The sequence below is a fragment of the Tinamus guttatus genome, unplaced genomic scaffold, assembly GCF_059628265.1.
Source record: "Tinamus guttatus ecotype Peru unplaced genomic scaffold, ASM5962826v1 Tinamus_guttatus_pri_ptg000060l, whole genome shotgun sequence".
NCBI classification, from domain to species: domain Eukaryota; kingdom Metazoa; phylum Chordata; class Aves; order Tinamiformes; family Tinamidae; genus Tinamus; species Tinamus guttatus.
Genome location: NW_028288594.1, coordinates 3,757,472 through 3,780,266, shown reverse-complemented (window position 1 = coordinate 3,780,266; position 22,795 = coordinate 3,757,472). Strand labels below are relative to the sequence as shown.

General features: G+C 38.5%; 1 protein-coding gene across 1 annotated transcript in view; it reads left to right on the top strand.

The window, feature by feature from the left end:
• Positions 1-7,659: 7,659 nt before the first annotated feature.
• Positions 7,660-22,795, top strand: part of PSMD14 (proteasome 26S subunit, non-ATPase 14) — a 36,209-nt gene continuing 21,073 nt past the window's right edge. The window contains exons 1-3 of the mRNA XM_010219243.2: positions 7,660-7,711; positions 21,338-21,409; positions 21,733-21,852. Coding sequence (XP_010217545.1) covers positions 7,664-7,711; positions 21,338-21,409; positions 21,733-21,852 — 240 coding nt within the window. The 5' untranslated portion in view covers positions 7,660-7,663. The remainder of the gene's footprint in view (positions 7,712-21,337; positions 21,410-21,732; positions 21,853-22,795) is intronic.

The following is a 22,795-nucleotide window of genomic DNA, read 5'->3' as shown; positions in this document are numbered from 1 at the left end:
GTCAAATTAGAAAGAACATTGCTGCTTCAAAGGTGAAAATTTTCATATTTTATGAAACATACGTACATAGATGTGCATACACACACACACAAACACGTCTTTGCTTTCTTTCTGAATTTGGCTCTGGTTGCAGTGATGATCTGCACTAATATGCTTTGTCTTAGTAAGCTGAAAGCATTGCCTCATAACTACATTTTAAGCCTTTAGCCTTCCAGGAATCTTTTGAATTTTTAACTCTAATGATTCCCTTAGCCTTGTAAACATCCGAAAAGGGGTGGAAGAGACAATTATAGGAATATTGTTTTTCCAAAAGTGTGGCCCTCCAAAAAAAAAAAAAAAAAAAAAAAAAGGCAGACGCCATATATCTATGTATAAATTTGTTTTCTCTTTGAGTCATAAGAGTGTAAGACAAATTGAGTTTGCTAACCAGCTTTAGAGGTGGCTAAAAGGGTCCCAGAAGGCTTGACTATATCTGGCTGAGGTTTTAATAAATTTTACTTCAATAGTATAATTTATAACCTAATAGCTTTTCACATGCTTCTGTGTAGTTCTGTTGAAAAAGCTTTTGAAAATACAAGCCACCATTGCTGACACCTCGGGCTCTGTTCTATTAACTATACAAGCTCCTAAGTTGTCCTGTGTTTTTTGGAATATTTGCAAAATGGGTTTTCTAGATGTATCTGCACACTTTAATTGTATGAATCCAACCATAGTGACTCCCCAAGAGCTTCACTCCTCAGTTTTGTACTTTCTCTAATTTACAAAGCTTTTTGTTGTTATCGTCACAGTTCTTGTGCAACATCAGAGTGTTAGAAGGACAATGGAAAATTCCAGTTTTTCTCTGCATTGTTCATACAATGCTCACTTTTATCTTACTAATGCTTATCTGCCTTGTTTCAATGGCAAAAATTCCTCTTTTCCACTTCTTTTCATATTTATTCATACACATGACCGTTAGGGCTCTTCTGTAAATCCTTCATGTGTTTTCCCCTCCTTGGGATGAGCACAAGTAGCACAACACCTGCTAAACCTGCTCGTTTATTGACAGACGCGTTCCGTGCTCCTCCAGCCACGGCATCGCCCGGTTATCCGCGCCCAGACGCCATGTGGCTGCGCTTTAGCGCGGCAGCGCTTTAGTTCGGGACAGTTTGCGCCCCTCAGTGCGACACCAGCGTGTCCCTCGCGGCCGCGGGGCTCGCGGCTGCCCAGGCCCGGGCGCTGCTCTCACAGCCCTGAGGCGGCAGTGCGGGAGGGGAGGACTGCGGAGACGCTTTAACGACCGCGTCACGGCTGGGCCGCCCGGACGCTCTAACGGCCGCGCTCTCCCCTCCCCCGGCCCGGGCCCTCCTCTCCATTAGCTCGCCGAGCGGAAGTCCCGGCCGCGCGCCCTCTGAACCGGGAAGCGCTTGCGGGCGGCCTGGGCGGACTCGGTTTGAATGAAATCGGGCTGATTCACGGCGGCCTGCGCGGGGCGGTGCGGCCGGAGCGGGGTCCCGCGGGTGAGCAGCGCCCGCCGCCGCGACGGGTGGGCTCGCGGCCGCGGGGCGGGGGAGCGGGGCCCGTGGGAGGCGGCTCGAGCGCCGCGGCGAGGGGCGGCACCGGGCCCGGGCCGGCGCTCGGGCCGGCGCTGGAGGGGGAGGCCCCGGCGCGTTTCCCCATCTGCCGCCAGCGGTGCCGTCGCGGGAGCCTCGGCCCCGGCGCTCGCGGCCGTTTGGGCGCTTCCCGCGCAGGCCCCGGAGGAGGCAGCAGCCGCGGGCAGCGCGCGGAGGCCTCGCGTGTCTCGGGCCGCCGCTCTGGGGCCGCTTCCGAGCGCGGCGGCGTCTTTGCCCCCGGGTCACTCGGCGCTTTAAGCGCCGCGGGGAGGGGGAGGACAAGGAAGAGCCAAAACACGGGCTGCTCTGGAGCAGGAAAAGTCCCGAGGCCTTGCGGGGAAAGCGCTGGAAAACAAGATGTAACTGCAAGTACCTGCCCTGCTTCTACACTGAGGGAGACTTGAGCGTTGTGTTGAAATAAACAGCGTCTGTGTTATCGTTGAGTGTTCACAAAACGTTGTCAAGCCTGTCTGCGTGCTGCTGTTGTCTTTAGAAGTTTTATTTCTTTCCAGCATACAGTGGAAAAACTGGAAAACAGCAAGGAATAAAGCAGCTTTTTCCCATCCCAATTATATTTAGAATTATTTAAAAGTATATAGGAGTACTTAAAAGCTGTATATAGCTGAGCAGGTATTAAGCAGCCTGTAAAATTTGATGCTGCTTTTGCCGCTTTGCCGTGCAGCTGGAAACCAGCAAGCCAAGCAGGGGAAGCAGCCTGCCCACCCCAGAGCCCCGCTCGTGGGTCTGCGGGGTCAGGTGTGAACTGTCCACGAATGGCTCTCTCCAGGGCTGAGCACTTCTTCATATGAAATGTGTAGTGAGGGAGAGAGGTTTTTTTTTTTTTTTTTTTTTTTTTTTCCCTCCTCCCCTCCTGCTCTCCCATGTGAAGAATCTGTTTTTTTCTGCCCACTCTATGTTTGGTGGCTTTGCCTGTAAATAGTTTTTTGTTCATTTCTTGGTGAAATGATTCATCTTTGCAATGTGCTATTCTTATTCTAACTTATTTTAATAACTTTTATCATCCCTGGAGAGATTTATTGACTTGTGTTACAATTACAGAAGAATTATTTTTTTTAAAAAAAATTAAATATTAAGTCTGACTTGATGAAATCATTATTCTTATGTAGAAAAATCCATGTTATGTAGAACTTTTCTAGAGTAGACTTTAAATATGCAAGGTGATACAGTAACTTACGTTTGTTTAAAGTTGATTGCAAAGTCTGTGCTCCAACCAGAGCTCTTGGAACTGACATCTCTTACTTTTTATTGCAGCCACGTAGCAGTTAGTAACAAATGTTTAGACATAGGTTATCTGCTGCTGTTGTTGTTGTTTGTTTTCAGATCATTTTTGAGGTGTTCTGCTTACAATTGCAAAGATCTCAGTAATGGATGTGTATGATAGGTGGGCAGATGTGGGTTTTTGTGGTCCTTTTCTGGTTGTTTTGTTTGTTTTTTCTCTATCCTGTGGCCAATATTTTTTTTTGTCTAGAAGGTGTTTCAGATATACCAAGCAGTGAAGTTGCTTTACAACCTGCCAGCTTCCCTCCTTATCCTCTGTTTTTGGTGTGGTGGTTTTGCTTGTTTACTTCAAATAACAAACAGCAGTGGTGAGCCCATGTCATCTAAGTCATGCAAGGCACCAAAATGGTCATAACTGGCCTTTTGCAGTTTTTTATTATGGAACTTTGTGATAAGTGTAGTCACTTCTTTAAAGTTTATCTTTACTCTTTTCTGCAGAGTGAGATATTATATGAGTGAGATGTTATAAAAGTTACTTTTTCTGATTTTTGAAGGGGAGAGGAAGGATAAGAGATTTGTTGTGAATTATGTGTGTGTGGTTGTAGTTTTTTTTTTTTTTTTCTTCCCCAGTTGGTTTTACAAAGAGGTCCTTGCTTTAGTTTTGCTTTGTCCACGAGCATATGGGTTTCTGTGAGGGGCAGGTTAGTAGTCTTCAGGAGTCAGGCCCGAGGGCATGGGGGTTGTCGAGCAGTGGTTCCGTGTTACTCATCTTTCTGTCTGTGGTTTGGCCGCTTGTGTCCTCCTCTGCTCTGCCCCCTTAGGAGTGTTCCCTACGGAGCAAGGTCGGTTAGTGCTGCGGCAGTTTCAGTGCCACTGCAGTCTCGCAGTGATGCCTTCCCTCAGTTTGCTTCCCAGTGGAGAAAGGGAACGCGGGGCCCTGCGTGTCCGGCTGGCTATAAGAGGACAACGCCGCAGTGGTACAGAGTCTGCTTGGGAGCTGTTTGCAGCTGGCGCTAGTGCCATTGCTGGCCCTTGTGGTCCTCTCTTTTTTTTCTGCTAGCTATAGCACTCATGTGGCCTCTCGTGGATTGTATCCTTGCGTAAAACTGGCAGAAATCTAGAAGCCTTTTTTTCTGACTGTTTAGTGGAATCCCACTCCAGCCTTTCAACACAGAGAAAATGTGACTTATTCCTTTTTTTTCTTTATCTCCCTCTAACTTCCCAGAAAGATTAGTGCATCCTCCTTTGCTCTTGTACTTCTGTGAGATGAAGTTCAGATCTGTTTCCATTAAATAACCTTTAATTATTTCAAACAAACAAACAAACAAAACCACTTTTGAGGCACGTTTAGTTCAAGGAATGTTTGACGTGAATTTCTCTTGGAGTCTGGATTAGCTTTGAAGCAGTCAGGTCTTCCAAGACTGCTTTTTCTGTTATGCCAAGACAACTGTTTCTGGGATGCAGTGTGAATACAATCAGAGAACTGAACAGGGTTAAAAACAACATTTTTGTTAGCCTATCAGTTTACTGTGAGGCTGCACAAATGGCTGTCCTGGCAGTATTGAGAAAGCAGCATCAAGTTGGTAAGCAGCAGCAGCAGCTTCCCCACTGCTCCTTATGTTAACATTGACATTGAAAAAAACGTCTATCAAATCATGGCCACAGATCATTTCACAGATCTGCTCCCAAACACTGCACTGCAAATGATTGAGGGGATGCAACTGGTGGGCAGTGTTCTCTGGGAGAAGGATAATGCAACTTCAGCTCCTAAGCCACGTGGGAAGCAGTCTTTCTCAACTCAAAGTCAGGCAAACCTAAAGGCATTCCTGACTTGTCAAGTCACAGCAGCTTCTCCTGTAGAAGCAAACAAGCAGACAAAATTGCTCTGTACCTGCAGGCTCAGGACCTGCTTACCAACTTTCTGCTTGGCTTGGGGTGATCTGCAGCAAAAGAGCAACAAAGGACCATCGTTTCAGTGTCTGATATTTTTATTTATTTAATTTTTATTGATTAGCCTTAAAATGCTTAAACAGACTGGCAGGCATGTAAAGACTTTAGCGTGTTCTAATTTATCTGAAATATGAGCCTTAATAGGGAAGGACAAATGCATCAGTTGAGTTATTAGAAACAGGAGAATCTCAGTGGAGAAGAGAAGCTGAGTGGATGAGCTGGAAGGCTAGAGTTTGCATGTTCTGGTGCTCCCAGAACTTTGTGTTTGTCATCTTAACCCCTAAGAAGGAGCCTGTAACATTTCCCCAATTAACCAGTCAGAACACAGTTGGGAGGGCATGACCTATGCTAATTATAAAGACTTAAAGGACTTGGGTGGATTTTCAAATTATTGCTGTAGAGACATCGTTTTAAAGTCCTGTCTGCTTTGTTAGTCAGTTTAATGGACTTCATGATTTTTACTGGCAGTGGGACAAACCCATATAGAGCCTCTGAGGGGTAATGAACTTTTATCACTTTTACTGTAAAACATATTTTGTTTCCCTTCTGTGTCCTTGGATAATAATAATGTACAGTTTTTCAGTACATCATCCAACTTTGATGAATCTGCAACATTGCATTAATCTTTTTTTAAAAAAAAAAAGCTAAAACTGTCATTTTACACTTCACAATTGCTCAAACGCTTGTCTGTTATACTGAGAAATGGCTGTTTAAATACATGTGTTTGAATAATGCACACCGACAAGAACTCACATTATCAAACTGGCGTAAAAGATGCATTTTGTTATTTACTAGTCCTGACTAATTTCTCCTTCAGAAACTTAAGACAAATTATATACATTCAACTTCTTATCTTGAGTGTCTTTATCTTTTATAGTGAAAATAAATGCCTCTTATTGATGAAGCAGAATTCTTGTTATACATAGTCTGGATTGATGTACTACATTGAACTGGGAAAAAAATGACTACTGATTCTTAGCAAGAAATCCTGTTCTGTTTTTATATGGAAAAAAAAATCTGCACTCGATTCTGAGCAACTTTTGAGCTTCTTTCTTTGTTATAGATATTTAGGCTTTTGTGGGACATGAAATTTACAGCTTCCAGTCATTGACTATGTGATTTAAAACAAACAAAGCAAACAAGGTGTTCCTTGGGTTATTCTTCTGTGGAACATGGTTCTTTGAAAGGTCATCAATTTAACTTTTTTAGCATACTATTCTTTCTAAATTTTACATGTCTCTCCTTCTTCCTTCCCCCTGCCCCCGCCCTCCTCCTTTTTTCCCCTGTCTATAGGAAGGCGACTTACAGACATCGCCATTATAAACAAGAGGGAGTTGCTGCTGAGTTTATTCTGGGATCATCTGTAGCTGCGTACCAGGTTTGAAATGCAAATTTGCTTTATGTATAAATGCTAAACTTACTCAGAAACACAGATATTTTAATTATTCCCTAAAAATGCTCCTCAACTAAATAACAAATTATTTAGTCCACTGAAGATTAAAGTAATATTTGGACACAGTGGATTAAAAAAAAAAGTTACTGTGTCTTAAATCCTAGTTGTTTGAAATGCATGAAGTTACATATGCGATAACAAGTAGTAGTCAGATCAATTTTTCCTAGTGGTAGGCTCAGTTGTTTCTGAATAGTTAAAAATATTTATTTTAATCTTTAAAGAAAACTTAGTTAAATATCTCTTAACTAAGAAAACTTGGTTAAAATTTATTTAAAACTTCGTAAATATATTAATGTATTTCAGAAGATGTTCTCATATTCTTTCAATCAAAAATATTTTTTTACTTTTGCAAGGCCAATCTTTCTTCAAAATAATTTTAAAATTTTCTTGTATTTTTGACTTTGTACAAATTCAAGAACTTTAATTATACTCTCTGTATAACACTGTTATGTGTAATGTAATTTCTGTTTTGAGGATGAATGCATTTTGGAATGAATGTATTATTGCTTGCTCTTCTCAATTCCTCTTATAAAGCAAGCATACAAGGTGCAAGTTTATGAAGTTCACCTTCAGCCAACAGGTTTTAAGTAGCTATTTAATAATAGTCAAATAGAATATAAATAGTTATAATAAAAATAATAATCACTGCTGGTGGGACAACTTAACAACAATTCTTTCTCCTGAAGATCAATCCTTTAAAAGTTATAATAGATGTAAAAAATTGTTTTGTTTTTAAATGAAACTAACAGGTCAGTTGCATTGGAATAACTTTTGGACTAAAGCATCCCACGTGCAACACTGAAAATGTATTAAATGACTGTACTGTCACTGGTGTTCTACCTATATTCACATTAAATGTTTACTTTACAGTATTTCTTTTAGTATAATGAGTTCATTAAAGAAAGCTTTTGATGCTAATTCAGAGATCCATAATCTGCTCAGTGTCTTTCACATGCAGTTTTGATGGTAACTGACGAGCTGTAAGTTAATTAGCACAGAACTTACTAATGAGGCTGCTAAAATCTTTACTTTCACATTTTTATTGATGCTTTCTTAACAAGTTGGAGTAAACTTGATCATAACTAAGTTTTAGGCACTTCCTGAATGCAAGTGCTGTTCTTAAGCAACAAAAAACCCAATTAACTGAATGATAAGAAAGTTTAGAAAAGTACAACAAGAGTGCTTGTCTTCAGAAATGGGGATAACCCAAAACCAAAGCAATAAAATGAGGTCTGTTAATTAGCATTAGCAAGACAGCTTCTTGAATTAATATGTGGTGTTAATTAACAGGAAGTCTGATGTTGTGTTGTAATTACCACCAATATTTTTGACATACTGAGTGACTGAAGGTGAATTATATAGATAGCAATTTAGTAAACACTTGAGAGCTTGGGAACATTTTCCTTTGTTTCATTTTTTTTCTAGAAATATGGATAGACTTCTACGACTTGGAGGAGGTATGCCTGGCCTAGGACAGGTTAGTATCCTACACCCCCACCCCCCCGAAATCATAGTAATCTCTGACTGTAGAGATGTTGTATAAATATATGCAAATCTTTGTTACAACCTGAATGATTTTTGTTACAATGAGCTCTTGCATGGATACCGTAGAAAATTTTCACCTGATATTTGGATTCAAAAGCATTGGTAATGCAGAATAAAAATTTGAAAAATAAATAAGACTATTGTAAATGATTGAGCATATCCTTTTTCTCCTTCGTAAATTATGTGTTTCCATTTTTAGATCACATTGTAGTGGCTGCAAAATCTAGAGTAAAACCTAGCCTACCACTAGGGGAATTACCTATTGCATTTTTAGCCAACTGATGTGGCCAGCAAATCCAGCTAAAATGAAAGTGAAATTATGTTGTGCTGCCAAGTTTATCCCTGCCTAGTATGGATATAAACAAACAAACAACAACAACAAAAACTAAGGAACTTCTTTGCCTAGGACCCGTAGGAAAAAATATTTCCCTAAGAGCTCCAGTGGAATTTCCTTTGCTAATCTTCAGCAGTTTTGGTTTGACAAAGTAGTCAGCTTTTCTCTACTTTTCTAATCTACTTCAGGGACTCTGTTCTAAATCTAGAATCCAGGCTGTGATTCTTGCAGATAAATCAGTTTCATTTATTTTAGCCTTAATTGTGTGTTTTTCTGGAATGCTTGAAAATGCTAAACTCTGGTTGCATAGTGTATTTGTGTCCAGTATAATTGGGAAAAGTAACTTAGAACCAAAGCATTTGGTGATACATTCTAAGCTGATATACAGCCTCTAGGTGTTTTGCCAAATAAGCTGTAAATTTTTTGTGCATTTTTAAATCTTTTTTTATAGCTAAAATTCTATTCACGTTCTCTTAGTGAGTCTTCAAGAGGCCCTTGGTTATTTTTAGTTTCGCTTTCTTAAACAGTTATTTCTCTTGTTCCTCTGAGCTGCCAGCCTGCTTCATGACTCTTCATTTTTTTTAACATCTGCGCAGTCTAATCACTCAAGCTTTCACTCCCTAGTCCTCTCTGAACTTGATGCATATCAAAGCTGTTTTTTCAAATTTACAGTTAACTCTCTCAGCTGCTTTCTGAATTTTCCAGCTTTAACTTAAAGCTTGGTAGAAAATTGTAGCAGACAATAAAATCCAAAAGAAGCTTGATAAGCTCCACTGGCAGCTTTAGTCTGCAAAACTGCCTCTGTGTATGTTTAAATATGGAATTGTCTAAGTGAATCAATGAGTAAGTGTCAGGGATTTGAAAACATTTGAAAATAAACATTTAAAAATATTCATTGAAAGAAAAATCCAGAGTTAATCATATGGCTGTCAGATGGAAGAGAAGGCAGGTAATATTTTGGAATACTTTGTTCTGCTACTGAGTAAACCAGGATGTCTTATCCAGATTGAACACTTCTTCACTGTGTCCCAGCTGTTCTGTTTTTTCAGATTTTTACTTTCAAGATGGAACACAGGAAAAAATATCCATTTTGGAGTTTGTCATCCTTGCTGATATAAGAATTATCACTATGTAGAGACTTGCTGAAAGAGAAGCATTTTCAAAGTAGTGTTACATAACATTAATAAAAGTTTTTTTTTTTTTTTTTTTCTCCTTGTAGCTAGGAGTTTGATTGCTTAACAAGAGGACTGTATCCCATGAGGTCTATTAGTAGTCTGCTAATTTTAAGTTGCTTTGCAGTTAATATTCGGTAGCTGCAAGTGATGGTTAAGCACAGTTCTGTTCCTTCAATGCTCCTTCAGCAGCCTGTGCTTCTCTTCTTGCCCTTCTCGTGACACCTGTTGCAGTTACTCTTCTGTCTCCTCCTTTACCTCTGAGCTGGTATGTGCTGTCCCAGCTGCTCTTTGCAAGTCTATTTGTACAACCTTCTCTTCAAGTCTTTTGTACTCTACTTTGGGAACTTTAGTGAATTCAGTGTTCTTACCTTGTGTTGCTTTTTCCGTCCTCAGCATCTCTGAGAAAGTAAAGTGGCTAATTTGCTTTCAGTGTGAATCTGCCCAGAGGTGGTCAGAGTAAAATCCCTGTCTTCAGCATGACTGATAATAAATGTTTGAGGGAGGTTATGCATGCTGTCATTCTTAAGCTGATACTTAAGTGATAAACTTTCCCTCCAGTGCTTATGTCTTAACTCTCTTGAGCCATTTCCTTTGTTTATTAGTGCTTGATGGGCAAAGGACTTTTCATGGGGGGACTGAAGAGGAAGATCTGATTGCTTTTAGGACTTGCATAAACAAAACTGAAACAAAACTGGTCTGTAGCTGTAAGCTTAGTGATCAACTCTGTACTCTTTGGGTGAGAAAGGTACCTTTGTGCTGTAAAGAGACCTTTGAAATGGTGCTTCCTACATAAATTGCTCACATTTAGGTGCCTGGTATCTTAGGCTTTTAAATATCTGCTTGGAAGATACATATGCATGAGAATTAGTGATGGATGCCAAAAAAAAAAAGGGAAAAAAAAAAGAAAAAACAGAATGTGAAAGTATTGTAGTGTCCCAAACAAAGTGTTGCTCATTTTATTATTTTTGCCTTCTGTAGTCCGTGGGGGTTCTTATTTTCGAAGTAATATATATATATTTTCATGCCACTGTACAATCTCTGCTCCTCTTTTCTTTTCACCCCTCCATTGCTGCATCATTTTCTGCATTATTTTCCCTTTCCTGGTTCATTCTTCTCCATCTCTGTTTTTCCCTCCCTCAGAATACTGCCTACCCCAGAATTTCACTGGGGACCTGTACTTCGTTTTGCATCATACATTTGCTGCCCACAAATTAGCAGGCTTTGTGGGGTTCCACAAAAGCATTTTTCTTATGTAGCAGGCAGGAATTTGGAGCAACACTCCTCTTCATTTTGAATGCAGTTGCTGAATTATTGTTTGCTAGTGAAATCAATTCTACATATGCCTCTGTTAAGCAATTCTACTGGATACTATTTTAGAGCACAATTAGAAAACCGAGTAAAAATTTTTAGCACAGACCTGCCTTTCCTCAACTTTTTCAGAAGAGTAACCAAAGCTGTGTTTTTCTGTGCTAAACAATCCATCTCTCCGTTATATAGTAATATATAGTAATAAATAGTGTTTAATACTATTGAAACAGTATTTTTTACTGTTAAAGTAATTTTCATTTCTTAGTGGATTTCTCTTAAAAATGTTAGCTTCAATTGGTCTGTCAGTGAAGACAACTGTTCCGGTACAATAAAAAGGAAGGGAAAACTGATTTATACTTCTGAACTAACGTATTTCACTGGGAGAGGAAAGAGGAGGGGGGGATGTGAACAGGAGGGGAGCTGGGAGAGAGGAGTGACCTGTGTCTTAAAAGGAGTGTTTACACCTTTACTTGGAATATAAAAAATAGAAGTACAGATAGCTATTTTATTTGAATAATGGACTTGCCAATTAGCCATCAAGTGCTTCCATCTGTGAAATAGTTGATCAGATGGGTTAGCTGGGATGTTTCCAGATTAGGGCATTATAAATGGCACTTGAAAACTGTCACTTTGATTATGAGGTTTCAAGCATTGCACTGCTTGATGCTGTGGAACCTTTCGCTCATGTTATCATGGTTTTTTAGAACATACTGATCCCATTTAGTAAATCTATGGCACCGTGGGAACTTGGGAGACCTGCCACTGATCTAAAGTTCTGCTTAATCTGCTGATCAAGCCAGGATGGTGATTAGAAAAGAACACCAGTCATTTGGTTTTCTGAGGGCGCTTCAGAATAAGAGTTAGTCATCTGGAACACAGGAGGATCAGGCTCAGTGCAAGTCATTCCCATGTAACAATTCAATGCGAGTTTCCTTCAGCTTCTTCATCAGTGGAAACTATGAGGCTCTTGAAGTAAATGGCATGCATGTTCTAGCTGACTGATCTGCAAGATATATATATATATATATATATATATAGGTACATATATAAAAGCTTCGTTAAATTGTTTAATTGGTTCTGGAAGTGTATGGTTTTTGTCTGGAGGGCTCAAATATGATTTTGAATGCTGTTGTCTTAAAGTAATGAAGTGTATTTTCCTTTGGAAAGTCGTGAAGTGTTTCTTGTAAGCTTTGGTGCCTGTTGCCCTTGCAGGACTTCCTTTCCTGTATCTCTGTATCTCCCGGGTACATTCACCTCATACAGTTCACGTGCTTGAATGCCTTGCAAGCCCTGATACACTCTGCTTCCCATTCAAATGTTCCCCTTTAGATTATTTTCAAGGTGAATAAATATGAATTATAGCTCTTTAAATTATGCGTCACCACTCTGTTGTTGCTTCTGTGATGCTTTCCACCGAAGTTTTCAAGTACTCAGGAGTGTTGGGTTTTATTTTTTTGTTTTGTTTTTCAGAATATCTAATATAACTCCTTTGTAGATGAGAAGTAGGTACACAACTTGGGCAAGTTATTTCTACCTTTTTTTTTGCCCCAGAAGTTATCAACCCAGTTAAAGAGTAGAGTTATCATTCATCCATTAAAAAATACCCAATATCTTCTTCCTGTCAAAAATGCATGAAACTTCCAAATCCATTACCTATGGAGTCCCAGCTACAGCTTATATACCGAAATCTTATGATTTTTAGTGAGTGATGCTTATCCCAGTCAACTCGCTGGGATAAGTATCTTATTGCAGTGCTTAGTGTTTTAATACAGGGGAGTTAAATGGAAATGATCATCCAGGGCAGCCACGCTCAGCTGCTCTTGGTGGAAGAGATGAGAGCTCATGGACAGTGTAGATAAAAACTCCATGGTTAGTTTATGCTTTTCTTAAAGCTGCTTGGGATTGGCCATCAACCTTCTTCTAAGCACAGGTGGATGATTGTGTTGTGTATTAGAATGCACTTAGGAAACAGTACCCATCAACTTAGGTACTTTCCACCACAGAAAAAAGTTCAGAGTGGCAGCATGAAAGTTGCCCTTAAGTGGGATAGACTGCCCTACACAGGGGTAATGTGCAAACATAAAACTAAAAATAACAAAAGCTATGGCTTGTGCCTGAACAGTATCAGCTACCTATGATCTACCATAAATTCTGGAGACCATTTTTAGCTGCTCCCTCAAATTCTCAACTTGCTTATTTTTAATAATTAGGCAATTAGCTTCTGTCTCTTCGATTTAATTGCCAGTGTAGTCCCAGCCAACTTTTCCCAGAAGAGACAAAGGAGCTTGGGCGAGGAAATGAGTGCTGCCATAATGAGAGAAGGAATATCTTTAATCAGTCTTTTTTGCATCTTTTGCATTATACTTGTTCACTTGTCGTGTTCCTTTTTGCAAGGAAACAGGCCCTTTGACAGTTACCAGTCTCATTTCTTTCTCTTAAAAATTGTTGTTACTTCTGGAAATCCTGTGCTGTTGATTGGAGTGCTACTGCGTGCTGCCTGCGAGCAGTGGCTTCTCCCTTCCTCCTGAAGTCTGGGAGGGTTGTCTTCAGGCTTTCCTAGAACCACACATTTGGAATGTCCCTTTGTACTTTCTTCTCCCCCAGTGCAAGTATCTAACCTTTCTATTTTTTTTCACCGAGTCTCCCAGCTAATCTGCTTGTGTCTAGAATACCCGTTTTTCAGAAGAGAAAGTGTGTATATGTAGAGAACCCCATCCATTCTGTTTACGTGCCCTTCTGCACCATGTGCTAGAGGGTGACCTCAGACGATGCCTGCTGAGGCTACCCTGCCCGACGGGCAGGAAAAAGCAGTTAAAGCTGAATTAAAGCCTCACTTCTGGATACCGATAAAACTAATCAAGTTTCATTGTCTGCTTTGAGGCTCTTATTTTTAAATCCTAATGCTATGTACAGTGTTGATAGGAAGAGATAACAGGTTACTAACAGGTGAGAGTTTACTTTATTCTGCAGTGGAAACAACTTTTGCTGCCTTCTTCAGGGGGAAGGGGGAAGTTCAATAGTTTCAGGTTGACAACTAAGAGGTTTTTTTCGAAAATATTTCTAACACTGCCCAGGATTTGTTTTGTGCTTCTGTTGTAATAGCTTTTTGCTAACTGTAATGTTTCCTTATATTTAATATGGGGAAGGATTAACTACTTGAAGGCTGGGTACCTTCACTTGATTTTTGCAGTGTCTCAATGACCTCTTAAATTGTGGTGGGGTGGAGGGAGAGGATGCAGCAGAACTATCTAATGGGCCATTTCATGTAATGTGTCAGGCACATGACATAAAGTCTAAGTATTGCCCATTGCTTCAAAGTCACATATGTAAGCTAATTTTGTATCATGAATACATTTTAATATTGGGTAATAAACTGTTCATAATAAAATATTAAGGTAACTAGACTGCCTGACTTGGTTGCATTAAGATTAAGTTCAAGTTTATTTGATCTCAAAATAATTGAATTGGTATCATATCCAAATCCTTTTAAACCCTTTCGTCCTATAGAGTTTAGTTCCTACTAATGCATGAGACAAAAATGTAAATTATGATCAAGAAATAGCGGGAGGGGGAGGAAGGAGGCTAGTGTGTGCATATATGTATACTTTCTTCTCTGAGCCTCCGTCTACAAGCTGGCTTTCTAGAAAAGCATTAGATAACAGGAGTTTTTTTAGGATGTCTGTTAAAATGTGGACAGCTTGGGGCAATCAGCTGAACCAAACGCATTGCATCCTAAAGGTATGTAGGAAATTTCTGCCTGTGTCTGTGTAGATGGGTTGTTATACCTCTTCTGTGAATCTGTTGCTAGTACAGGAGAAACTAGTGGCAGAAAAGGATTTTTTTCTGCTCTAATTAAAAAATTTTGAAGGGATGGGCTAGAAACCTGAGCCAAATAGTTTTATTGGTGACTTTTTGTAATAAAAAACCTGGCCAGGTTCTGTCTTAGGAGCTTCCCGAGGTGCTAGAGGCATTTTTGTTTGGAGGTTTGAAATGCTGCACACGCACGCATGCAAATGCAGCAACATGCAGTTAGTATGTGGCCCTTAACAAGTGCTTAAGAACAGACAATTCCAGCTACTATAACCATGTGCTCAGAGTTGCCTGAAGTTTTCCTTTCAAGAATTTTGATTTATGAGAAGGAGAGAGATGTTGTTATTGCTCTTTAGAGTTCTGCCCAAATAACTCTTTGGGCAGAATAGACTCTTCAGGAGACAAGGTTTTTGTCAAATATATTGAGAGACAGGGAGACTTTCTTACCATACTAGATCCCCCTCCTCGCCCTTCCCTCCCCCCCGCCAGATATTTTTAATTAAAAATAGCAGTTGATACCATAATATTTCCTTAGTATTTTCCTCCATTTTAAAGATCGTACACCCTGTCTATGGGATTAAACATATTACTGTAGTTTTTTCCTGGCATATGGTGCAACAAGACAATGTGATCCGTTCAGAAATCTAGGCTGTTTGTTGAGACTTATGGTATTTTGTGGTCTGTTATGTATGCTTGATTATAATTGGTATAAAAATGGGTCTAAGCATACAAACTGTTTAGACACGACGCTTGCTTCAAAATGTAATCCTGTTAGTTCCACATCAACTGTAAAATTGTGTGTGTACTAGCTTAAAAATTTTCAAATTTTTCCTAATTAATGTGTGATTCACAGTGCAAATAATATGCTTATTTTCTCTTTTTTATGATTTTTTTCTGAATTTCCTTTTTTTCTGAATTATGTTCAGTCATGACAAATGATGGGCTAACTTGTTCAGAATACAAAATATATGGCTTCTGATATTTGGTATTATAGTACTAGCAGAACCTTGCAATTTGGAAATATGGCTTACTCTGTCACTTCTGGGAGTTTAATACAAGATGATATTTTTGTGTGTTGTTTCATCTGTGTTGCTTCCATAGCTATAATTTTTGCTTAAATGGGGTTGGTGGGGAAGACTGTCCTATTTAATAAATCTTAGAACCTTTATGCAAGTGTATCATTATACAATTTCCCTACAAAGGGTAACAGAGAAGAGCAATGAGATTCAGATGAACTTTTAAAATTGAAGTATTTTATTTTTATTACTTCTGCCTTCTCTGCGCATTTGCATCCTCTGTGTATTGTGTAACATTCTCTTACACTTTCCAAGCTATACACAATTTGATTTACCTCTAGGAAACGATATTTTTAAACTCTCTGTTTACATATACTTTAATATGCTAACCTGCTATTTTACAATGGGTGTCACTGCATATATACTCTATATACCTCTTTTTTCCTTCCCTTCCCCTTTCCCCGCAACACACACACACACAATAAATTTAGTGATTTTCTAGAAAACTTGTTTTGATGGAGGTGGGGGAATGAAAGGGAGTGAAGGAGAGAAAAAAAAATGTATATTCATTCAGAAGTAATGCAAGGTTTTCTGCCTTTTTTTTTTTAAATCTTTCTCAATTGTCTTTAGGTGTAACAGCTGAAAATATGTACTGAAAGGGTTAAGTCGGCATGAAAGAATTCATTTCCACTTTAATGACCTAGCCTTGCTGGGTTAGGACGATGGGGAACATGCTTCTGACTTGTACTCCTATTGCCAATTAACACCTCCTATAACAGGTTGCCTCAGCTAGTCATTGAAGCAGAGGCAGTAGAAATAGTTTACATGCAGCTTGTTTTTCACACTAGTTGTTTAATACTCACAAAATTAAACTATTAAAAGGTTCTTTCTTACCTTTCTGGGAAAGAAATAAACGCTATAGCAGTAAGTGCTCGCCTGTGTATCCTATGTTCATGTTTAAATTATTCCAATTGCAAAATGGGGGAAAAAAAAGAATGTAATGGTTGCATCAGTTTTATTTTGTGCAGAAATACATTCCTTGAAACAATAATAAGATTTGCTCCAGAGCACTTTAGTTCATTGCTTTTTTTTTTTTTGTTAATGGCTGCCCTTGTAAAGTCTGATTCCTTTGTTAAAACAGCTATGCCAGCAGATCTTTCAAAATCTTTTGTTCTATTAGTGTGACAATAGAGCAGTCTTTAAGTTTAAATCATACAATCGGATGTGTCTTGGTTTAGAATATTTCACAGTTCCTGGTATAATTAATTGAGTCCACTTTTCATACGTGCTTAAATGTAAAAGAGTACAAATAAAGAGCAGCGCTCTAAAATGACACTTTAGTTCACATTTTATCAGCAGGTATTTTAATAACATAATAAAATTGGTTAAATAATTGATACCAGTTCACACTAAGAGAAAGGTGGGGTAATATACCTAAAAGTGTTAACAAATTTGCTAAAAGGCCTGAGTAGGTAACACTTCAAGGCGTTAGTTTTTATGCTGTTAGAATGGCAAATGCCTTTAACACTTCGTCAACAAGGGGCTGTCCAAGGAAAGAACTGTTTTTATGTTGAATTATTTTCTTTAACTACCTGAAACAAAAATAATTTCTGGTGTAACTTAATACTATATTTCTATCTCTTGTACATAACTTGAATGTGATTTTTTTCCATTATAAATATTATTGTAAATATTCTTAAGCGAAAATAAAATAATAGATAAAATTACGATAGCGCCATTAACATTTTGTCTGATTACAAATTTTACCAATTTTATTTTTAATGAGATAGGGATTCTGCTGTTATGTCCAAAATTAAAAGCAGAGTTTTCTCGGGTTTCACAAGATGACTGGCCTTCAGGCGTGCCATTTCACTGACTGACAACATGTATAGCTGAGCTACAAAAAAAAAAAATCACCTTTTCAAGAAAGAACATAGTGCAATGCATTCTTCCTGTGCTTTCTTACCCTGCCTTTGGATGGTCAGATATTTTTAAAACAGGTTTTTGAATTATAATCATTACTTTATTCAACTTATGTAGGAATGACTGGGGAAAAGACTGTTCCTGGTAGTTTGTAAATCCCATCTCTTTCCAGTTCCCCAATAAATTATTTAGTAAAGCTGTGGGCAGAGAGGAAGGAGCTATTTGGCTTTAAGATGGAAAATCTTATTCAGTTGTAGATGGTGAGAAAACTATGTGAATATCATAATGAGACTAGTGGTACTAGCAGATCATTTGCTCTGTAGATATAACTGCTTTCTTGTTTAGGTTTCCAGAACCAGTTATTTTAGTTTTGTCTTCTGCTCCTTAAGAAGGGAGCTCCTTTGTTAAAGTTGGCAGGCAGCAAAGTTAATGAGCAGCGATAATGGTGCATACTGTGGAGGGCCAATGTAAAATACTGAGAGATTAGCTAATGAAGCCTGTTTCTTCCACTTTCCATCACAAAAGTACATATATTTCTATGGAAGAATGTAGCAGAAATGGGCCAACAATGTCTCAAAACATGTAACATGTAGATGGAACAGTTCCTGTGTACTCTTTAACTAGTGTACAGGAGTTGTGGTTGTTATTCCAGCGCTGAATGTGAGTAGCAGCTATTTGTGGGTCAGGAAATGGGCCTACATATATTAAAAGATATTTTTTCCAGATATCCAGAGATATTTTTTCCAGATTAAATCATTGATACCCAAGTAAGCTATTTTGGAGGGAGAAAAAAAAAGATTCATTTTATTTTTTAGGTTAGGAATTTAATGAACTTTGACATCATTTTGTATAAGAAGACATGTACAGGTATAGTGTTTCTGGTGTCATCATAGACCAATAAGAAAGTACCTATGAAAGTAGGTTACAGAGAAATTGTAACCTATATATCCTTTCTTATCCAAACTTTTCCAATCAATGTCACGTTGACTCAGAAGACTATTGAGGAGTTTATTTTAATCTGTACTCAAAGCAAGGGAAGGAACTTTAGCATGAAAATTAATACACAGGGTAGTTGATATTCAGTAAGTTGTGAACACAGGTGTCCAGGTAGGGGAGAACGATGTGATAACAGCCTCAGTTGAAGGAAGGGTGTCCATGGAATCTGCCCTCTTCCCAGGCATCAGGGAATCCATGCAGGAGATGTTCTTTAGATGTTTTCATCTGTGAAATAAACAGATCAGGTTAAGATCCTGATTTTTGGGAAGCTAGTTTCAGATTAATCTCTTAAGAAATCACAAAGCTAGTTGCAACAGGATTCTTGTGTGTGCATGAGTGTGCTTATGCTGCTCCTTATTTAAAGAAAAAAAAAAGTGAGCAGCAAAATTGAATGTTTGCCGTGAAACAGTAGAGAAAATCTGCAACAAATGCAGGATATGTTCATGGTGGTATCACAGCATGGATGTAACAGTTCTTCCCAAAGCAGTACCAATGTTATTGTAGTTGTACTTTTCTACTTCTGACCCTCCTTGATTTGAAATGGATAGAAAATTGGAAAAGGAGAGAACTTGATAAATATAGAAAGGCTTTTTTGTCAGACTGATAACTGATACTTTTTTTGCACCTTAAAAATAATCTCTGCTTTTCCTTCAGTGATTAAGTGGAAATACAGGTCTTCACTTTTTCTGAAGTATTAAGACTTCTACATTGAGGGGAAAAAAAAGAGATAACTCTAGAATAGATCTACAGTAGGCAAAATAAAGGAAATAAAAATGGGAAGGAAAACCAAAGTATCAAAAAAAAATGGACACTTCATCAGACAGTTTGACTGTAGTAGGTTTGCAGTAAGTGGTTCCCATGTCCTACACATCCAGTTCTGTGGACTGTTCTGATTAAGTGCTCCTAAAGTTTGTGTGGCAGGTACTGCGTGGAGGTACCGCGGGGCTGGGCTGGGGTAGTCAGGGAAATGCTCCTTGAGAAGGGGGAATTGATTAAGGCCGGGCCTTTCGGGAGTGCATCACGGGAGGTGGAACGTAAAGCTGCTGGAAGATCGCTGGTGGAAAAGCCAAAGTAACAGAAGAATTAGCAGTGAAAAGGGTTGTGGTCGTTTGTTGTTTTTCTGGTGTTTGTTCAATTTTGTTAAAGTCGAGGAGAGAAGGGAAACAAAATATCAAGGCTGGTCATCAATATCAAAAGTTAGGAATAAGGGCTGAAGGTTTTAGGAAAAAGTGGTGGTTGACAGTTATATACACAGAATCATGTACATGGATTTCAGAATTTGGTTTCAGACCTCTGGGGCTAGAAGAGCAGTAAGTCATTTGTATTAGAAGAAATAACGTGGTTAAATAGCATTCTGCATTTAAGACAAAGTGTATGTAAAGTGAAACTATACACAAAAGGGAGTCGTTATACAAAATTTAATCATAGAATCATAGAATCATAGAATGCTTAGGGTTGGAAGGGACCACTAGAGATCATCTAGTCCAACCCCCCTGCATACGCAGGGTCACCTAGAGCACATGGCACATGACTGTGTCCAAGCGGGTTTGGAGATCTCCAGAGAAGGAGACTCTACAACCTCTCTGGGCAGCCTGTTCCAGTGCTCTGTCACCCTCACTGTTAAGAAAGTTTTCCTTAAGTTCCTATGGAACTTTTGGTGCTTCAGTTTGTGGCCATTTCCTCTAGTTCTGTGCCAATTACTTAAATTCTTGTTTGCATCTTCTTGCTTTATGGCTTAGACTGGCCACTCTGTCTTGTGCATGTCTCCAGGTCAAGGCTTGTTGTATTGAATTCTGCATTTTTTTCATTTTAGGTTAAAAAAAAAAAACAAGTATTTAGAGGATCTTTCTTGTCTCTTTTCCAAATTTGCTTATAATCGTGGAATCAAAGTTATAAATCTACTAATCTTCTAAAGGGCATAAAGCCATCACTGTTGCTTTTTCGCCCGGCCTTTTACTCAATGTGGGTTACCTTCCTTTACCCGGGCTCCAGAGCTTCCCTTCTAAGTTGTTTGTTCTGCACCATTTAAGGCAGAATTAACCTTTTGTCTTTTCAGTGGGAATTTGCTATACACATTTTGGCAATAAAGTAATGAATGTGCTGTTAATTGAGTGTAATGAGGTAAGCTGACATGCAATTCTGTATATAAGAGCAGGATGGCCCTTGCTCTTCAAGAAGGGGACATTTAAAGTGCTGTCTCCTGTGTTTTTCCTTTTCAACAGTACACAGAACCTGTTTCTACCAATCATTCACACCTGGGACAGTTGTGCTAATTTTTGAATAACTACTCATAAGGCAAAGAGCAAAGTATTTTGTTCACAGCTTTTCCACCTAGGGATCGGAGGTCCATTTTTTCTCTCACTGTAGCAGTGTATCTGCAAAGTGCTCCCATAGCCTTTATCTGCAAGTCCTCTTTAGCTGAAAGCTGATGAAGCAAAGGGAAATTGCTGTTTGTGTTGGTGCCAGTTAATCATGCTAGCCCAGCAGCATTTACATTCACACCACTGTAAGAAACACATAGTTAATTGGAGAACTGGCCGTATTTTACAGCTGACAAATGTTAGCATTGCTGCAGGACTGACTAATGGAAACTTCTCTGACTCTCAGGCTCTGTGTTTTGTAACAGGTTTGTACCTAGTGCAGTACTTGTTTTTATTATTGATATTTTAACTTGGCAGATTCTGATAAGATTATTATTTAGATTGGTATTGCTGGGGGGAAAGGGGAGAAGAGCGATGACTAAGTGATTTTTCTTACAAAATAGGTTTGTATACAAAGGTGCTATAAAGAAGTATTTGGGGTTTGGGGTGTGCAATTTTTATTTTGTTTTTTTGTTTGTTTGTTTGTTTGTTTGTAAAAACTTCAGCCTGCACAAAAAAAAAGCCATAATCTTGCTTGCATTTTTCATTGAGTTTAAGATAAAGAAAAGAATATATCTAGGAACTGTGGTGTAAGAACAGTGGAGAAAATGCTTAATTACTTACTCTGTGTCATAGGGGCCACCTACAGATGCTCCTGCAGTCGACACAGCAGAACAGGTTTATATCTCTTCTCTTGCGCTGCTGAAGGTAAGTGCAGTATTCCACGCTTCTGTTGCAGAGCTGGCAATGCAACATCTGACATACCCAGAGTTTATGAACTTGTTGTATTGTCTGCTTAGATGCCCTCTAGATTAATTTTTAATAAATCCAATATAGAGGGTATCATTCAGAAATTGTAATTATTTTTCTGACATTACCATAATTTGTACTGTTTTATCATGCCCGCGTTTTCTGGTTATATTGGAAGCTGTGAGTTATTGAGAGATCAGCAAAGATTGGAAGAGGTATCCCACCTCAAGCTTGAACTGCCTCTTAGCTAAATATGCAATGTCTTTTGGTCTCAATTCCAGATGTTGAAACACGGTCGTGCTGGTGTCCCTATGGAAGTTATGGGTCTGATGCTCGGGGAGTTTGTTGATGATTACACAGTGAGAGTGATTGATGTTTTTGCTATGCCACAGTCTGGGACGGTGAGTTCTTTGCAATTAGACCTTGATAGGTGTTTTTCTTGTGATAAATAATTTGTAAAAGCCTTTTGCAGCTCATCTTAAGGTATACTGTTTAGATATAGTACAAACACATATAGTTCAGGTATTGGTACAATTAAGGCTGTCTAAGTTTAGATAATGTTTGATTATTTGAATTTAAGAGCTCTGTTAATATTTCTAATTCAAACAGATTTGTTTTTAGTGAAGGCTAATACATAAGAATGTAGATATATTTTGTATTTCTGTATGTATAAATATAGTAGGATAACATTATATACAAGAAATATGATTTGATAATGGATTGTATTGATGAAATCCATACCCGGTTTTAGAACTCTTTCCAACTGCAAAGATCTGGCTGGAAGCGTGCCCTTAATTGTGATGATACTGTAGAAGTACTTCAAACTTGCTCTCTCTGACAGATCTTACAATGGCATATTTTTCAAATGATATTTCTGTGGCGTGGAAAAAAAAGACTAATTTTAATTAAGAATATTAAAATTATCAAAATATTATAATAAGCTGATGGCATAATTAGAAATTATGATACTTTGGGTATAAATTGAATGAAATGTGGTTTTCAAGAAATGCATAGCCCTTTGTAACTCTTACAGTGGCGTATCACTGTTTTATCCTGAGCTTATTCCGTGCACGTGCTAACATGGTGTGCAAAATCAGTATATACAGAATCCGCAGAAAGCCAGTACAGTGTGATATTTATCTTGAACAAGACCTGTAGAGCTGAACTCGTAGGAAGAAAAAAACGAACAGGCCAGTCTGCAGAACGAAAAAAGAAGAGGAAAGGATTAAACCCTATGTCTATTTAATCATGATTACTCATAGAAGAGATAATTTAAAAAGAAATTGTATTTTTTTAGCTAAAAAAAAACCCTTTGAAATAAACTTTCATTCTTTCATAAACTTT